Consider the following 6,000-nt stretch of genomic DNA (forward strand, 5'->3'; position numbering starts at 1 on the left):
TAAAGAACAAAGTAAGAATAGTAGGAGAAGCTAAAGGCCAAATACACTCTTATTAAACAACTGTGTTTAAATGTAAAATGACTGGGGAAATCTTTTGAATACTTTTCTTATATACTCATAAAACAACTCCAGGCACATTACTTAGTTTAACAGCTTACTGTCACTTCTCCTACATGAACAAAATCCATATTCATAAACCAGTGGTTTTTTTTAAATGAGCCAGCAAGTGCATGTGTGCTCCCTCTAACCACATTTATCGTTGCGTTGCTAAGCACAGAAATCACCATTCTAAAAGCCAGCAGCAAAATGAGCTAGTAATAACAAAACCCAGATAAGGGTAAGTGCATGCTTCAGTGTTAGTGCCAACTGCCACTTCTTTTCACTGTCTGAAAGCTAAGTGTGACATCTGGGTGAAAGGAAGACCACGCTCTATTTTGCCTGTCACTTCATTCCCTCTGGTATAAGGCTGCTGCTCAGCTCTGAAGTGCACTTGCAAATCCCAAATACACTGCCTGAGTGAAAATGCCCAAGTCTCATTTGTTTTAAACAGATTTTTCCTACATTATCATCAAGCATCTTATGCATCAGATTATTATGCATTATAGGAATTTATCCTCTGCATAGGCATGAAGCAGCCCTGACATCACGTGACACAAGCAAGATGAGGAACAAAGAACTTGGGTTACCTGCCTGGGTACAAGAGAAATGTCCAAGGCAGTTCTCCAACCAGAATCCACATCTCCACAGCGCAAACCAATTCCTTAACCACAAGACCATCCTTTTCAATCTCAGCCTGAGGTTCAAAGTTGCCTTCTTCCAAATGTTTCTTGCAAGCATCACTGAAAGGCAGAGAATGATGGACTTCTCAGCCTCCCTCTTACTTAAAATTCTTTCTCTGGCTTCATTGTTTGAACAGTCTTGTCAATTCTCCCTACAGAGCGGGTTTAGAGGCAACAGCAAACGCTATTCAAACTAAACCAACCAGTTTGTGATTAAACCAGTTAGGTTTAATCAACCACTAACTAAACAAAGACAAAGTAAGTGCATCTTAACTGAAAGTTCTAATTTTCCTACAAAGAAATTATGGCTATATATTTAAAGATATGACTTTTTTTTTTCTGTTTTTGTTATTTTTTTGGTGTTTTTTTCTTTTAAGTGAGCATTAATGATACAGGGAAAAAGTTCATCAAAAAGTGAAGGAAGGAGAGGAGGAAAAAAAGAACGCTTACATTTGAATCTGATTATTTTTGCTACATAGATTTCAGGATTAAGAAAAAAAGATTAATGCCTTAATCCAGAACAGAATTTACTATTAACTGATTTTTTGACATTTTAAATTCCAAATTTATTTGAAACTAACTACACACATCTTAATTTTAATAACATAAGATATACTACTCCTGAGCGTTTAGCACAGAAAATATCCTGTTCATTCATTCAACAGAACTAAACCACGTTGCTTTTAAGTAGTTCTCTTCCTTTCCACACTGCTTCTTACTACAGACAGAATCTACATGTGAAGGGACAACACAGTTTCTAATAAAATCTAATTTGCAAGTAAAATCTTTAATAGAATGTTAGCCCAGTATTATCAAAATGCCTTGAAAATTTGAAGTTGCCACAATTCCTAATGAATTATAATCATGGTTCCAAAATTTAAGGAGCAGATTTCCAATGACAGAAGAGGGAAGGCTGCATCTCCAGCTCCTTATAACAGTCTCCCCCTTCCCAAACTCTGCAAATAAATCCTGGAAGGTTGTTACCACACCACACAAAGCCCCATATAGATATGCCAGAAAAACACTAAGACAAAAAGATACATAGTGGGGGGATTGGTGTTAATCTGATTCTAATAAGAACACAAAAAATTCCCATTTCAGCGAACTTCACAAACCTTAAATAAGCACATGGTTATTTTCTCCTTCTCAGATACTGTTTACTGTTAGAATCCTGACAGTATGGTTTATTCTATATCAAAACAACAGTTTATTTCTCTGGAACGGAATTCCCTCCCAGCAGCGATATTGGTATACCTGGACAACTATAGTCATAGTTTGTTCAGTAACCACCTACTCATTTTTTACACTGGAAAAAGGCCACAAAATTCATTGCTAGAACACCTTGACTGGTACCATTGAAACTACTAGAGTTGTTAACTACCCCAAAGCTCCACAAGCAGATGTGTTAATCCCAAAATCCTGCGGAAGATGGCCTATCTAATTCAGAAGGAAGGAGAGGGAGATTATTACTGTGTGTGAAGTATCTTCATCAATTCCCCTTCTAAGAGGTCACAATCTTTCTTCATAATATATATAAAATTTAAAAAGCAATAATAAAAAAAATTACATGCAGATTTTTGTAGGTGCTATAGCACAAAACAATGTTGACGTATTTTGTCAACATATTTAGAAAACAATCCTCCTGTAGCAGCTACATAACCTCTGGGAGCCAAAGAAGTCAGTCCCTGAAGTAGCGCTAAAGTCTGCTGGTTCTTCTGGTGGTACCCTAGCTGCTGTTTGGGACACTGGAAATAAGGAAGGGTCTTTCTGTGGTGGCAGCAGCCAGATTGCAACTGCTCTCTACAACTACACAAGCAAAGAGACCACACCACAGCACTGCGAAGCCTAGTAGGAGACTGAGCGCAAAAAATCCCCAAATTGTCCCACAGTGCACTTTTTGTTGGCATCCAAGGAATGCAACCAACCCCCAAAAGAAGTCCGGTGGTGCCCAGTCAGAAGTTTGTCTGGCATGATTCATGCAGACTGGTAACACGATATATTTCTCAATGGAGAGAGGAAACAGGAATAGGCCAAAGCAGTGCTTTAGAAACACCTGGGTTACAGAATAATTTACACAGAGCAGTTCAGCTGAGAGAAGCAACAACAACATCCATCGGCTGGGGCTCCATTTGTTGTTGTTACAAATCCAAATTTAAGCCCTAGCCCAAACACAGATGATCCAGGGGCTTATACACGCTTTCAGGACAAAACCCTACAAGCACAAGCACTAAAAATACTTTCAAGGAAAAAGCAGGGAGGGGGAGGCAGACCACACGTGAATTTCACACTACCTTGGGCAAATGGAGTTCTATGACTTTTTACAACATTTTACCAATCTATTCAAAACCAGGATAATAACGCCACAGGCAGTAAGTATTTCATTAATATCAAATTAAGTCATGCAAAATAGGTTTTGCATGACATGAGAAGGTTCTACAGAGACGTATCATCCATCAAACCCACACAACTCCCATTTAGAATACAAGCTACTACTCTCCCATACACGCAGAACAAGTAAATCCCAACAGAAATGCTTTGTAACAGTCCTTCGATTCTGGTAACATAATTATTTGTAAATTCAGAGTGAAGACGGTCAGATGCCCAGATGTCTCAGGCCAGACACAAGTGTTCTTATGTCAAAGTCTCTGTGTTTTAGATTAAATTCCCCTCTCTGCATTCATACCTGTGTAAATGCAAAGAAACTTACAGGCTTTAGTGGAGATGCTCTAGATACCCAGCCCCCTTAACACCTTCATCACATAACAAACTGCCTCAAAACAACCAAACAAAAAAGCAGTGTTTCCTTCTGCTTGTTAAAAAGGTGAAGAACCTCACTCATTTCCAAATCAGATTGTTCCTGAGCCTGCTAGAGCAGAATAGATTTCTTTAGTAATAGACAACAAACCCTCAGAAATTCTTAAAATAAGAAGCAATATAGTTCTCCAGATTGACTAAATTTAAGGGCTTCAATTACTTCAGTTAATGCTTATAAATACGGCATTATCCTTTAGTATTGCATACACCTGTAAAAGGACAATTAATAAAAAAGTCACACTAATTTGCTATAATTCAAATGACAATAATTTCTTCAGACTTGTAGAGGCTACTCTGCACAGTAAGTGTAGGATAACCTAGGAAAGCCTTTCAACTTCAATACCACGTGGCATAAGCTAACATTAAATACATTTAAATTATTAGGCTAATGGATAAAGAGCTATAAAGAAGAATGTTCCAAATGCATGATCACTGAACTCTGTCAGTTCTCACTTTATTTTTTCGTTCTATTTATATTCACGCCATCTGGCTGTATTGATCATGTGGTTAAATAACCTTGTGTTTTTTTCAGATTAAGTACATTCAAAACTAATTTGTATGATCATTCAGTAACACATACACTCTTTACTGATTTGCAGGTGCCAGCTATGAAGTCACCAAATCTTATAGACTGAGCTCCGATTCACAGAAAACATACTCCGTGACCAATATCCAGAAGGCCAAACGGACAACCACGCTCAAACCCACCGATCACTACTCATTTATTGGATGTTATAAAACCAACTTTTGTAAGCCTCAAGTTTTAACAGTTCTGTTTAGAACTTGTATCAGATTCCCCATCCCAAACAACTGATACATACATTGACATAACAGAATAACTGAACAAACTAAAGTTAGAGCAAGAACTCTGTGTCATCATAAACCACTTGCTCAAACAGCCAGATTTACAGAAAGTTGGCAATTGACAAAGCAGGATGAAGCGGCATTAAAAAAAGACTCCTAAAAATAAACAGACGTTAATTTCCAAGCGCTAGGGTAGAATTGTTTAAGTGACATTTATCTTTTTTACCCTGATGTTTTCAGATGGAAGCTTCTTGGACATACACAGATTACACACGCTATTTCAAGCTGTCAGCCTTATCAAAGATTTAATCTGTTCCCAAATACCACAAACAGGCAGTTCTAGACCCAAAGATTTATAAGCAAAACCCTCTGTTTTGTAACTTCATCAGATTACACGGAAGAGACCCTTAAAATCACTCATGGTAAAGAGAGTTACCATTTCTACAAAAAGAGATGGAGGTATCAGGGGAAAAAAAAAGGGAGGTGGACTTTTAATTTTTAGTCATGCATTTTAGTCTTACATTTTAGGTATCTAAATGTGTTTATTTGGTTTTTAAGCAAAACTACAAGAGGACTGTACAAATCAACAAACGAATCAAGTCTAATGTGAATCTAGCACAGAACTGCAGTAACCAAATGACAGTAAAGGGCCTTCTCTATGTCTACGCTGAAGCAGTCTAGTTTTACGGAGATGAGTGTGTACCCAAATCGTACCAGACATACTCACTATCACTCATAGCTGGTGTACCCATGCATGCCCTCCAGTGTATGGAATTAGACCAGCTCCTGAAACTTTTCAGCAAGTATTGCTACACTAATCCTACCAAGAATCTAGCCCCACACAAGTCAGCATCAGAGCATCATTGGCATGTCTGCAATTTAACTGTGTCACTTAGAAGTACTTTAAAGTTACTGTCAGAACACCAAGGACCCAGATATTTCTATGTTTTTATTGCTCCTTTAAGTGTTCTCTCCATAGTATCTGCTTCTCTTCAAAGCCAACACTGTGATGCCTTACATTAAAAAGTCAAGTTCTAGATACTCATCCTCATCCACCCACTAAAAGGACAAAGTTTAATAATGAGAAGTAGAACACTAATAAGAAATCTTCTCTCTTGATTTCAACAGATCCCAACACAGCGTTATTAATTCCGCAGTCTGGCTTCAACTTGTGCTGAGACACTAGATTCAAAACTAGAGTTTCCCCGGGACTTCCACAGATGCACATCAGCCTGCCCACACCCAACAAATGGCAGGACCAGGGCCTGTCACCGTATCAACATTAACTAGGACTTGTCAAACAGGAAGGACATAGCAATAGAAGAGATCTTACTAAACACACAGGTAACCGTTTCCTCTGCCCCATGCCCTGGCAAAAAAGAAAAAAAAAAAAAAAAAAAAAAAAAAAACAAACAAGTAATAATCACAAGCGCAGCTTTTTGGGAGCCTCTCCCCCAGATTTTCGTTCTTCAGTTACCCGAGATAACTTCACAGAAGAGGACTAGCGTGATAGAAAAGGAGCTTTAAAACGGAACGCTGCGGGGAGAACAGCATGTGCAGCTCTGCTTCCTCCCTCCCCTGCCCCCGCCCGCACCTGCGGCGC

The 6,000-nt window shown here is 38.5% G+C and overlaps 1 protein-coding gene across 1 annotated transcript in view; it reads right to left on the minus strand.

The window, feature by feature from the left end:
* OSBPL10 (oxysterol binding protein like 10) overlaps positions 1-6,000 on the minus strand; it is a 121,232-nt gene that overhangs the window by 114,008 nt on the left and 1,224 nt on the right. Inside the window, exon 2 of the mRNA XM_009635158.2 lies at positions 5,416-5,456. Coding sequence (XP_009633453.1) covers positions 5,416-5,456 — 41 coding nt within the window. The remainder of the gene's footprint in view (positions 1-5,415; positions 5,457-6,000) is intronic.

Source organism: Egretta garzetta, unplaced genomic scaffold, assembly GCF_000687185.1.
Source record: "Egretta garzetta isolate BGI_Z169 unplaced genomic scaffold, ASM68718v1 scaffold313, whole genome shotgun sequence".
NCBI classification, from domain to species: Eukaryota; Metazoa; Chordata; class Aves; order Pelecaniformes; family Ardeidae; genus Egretta; species Egretta garzetta.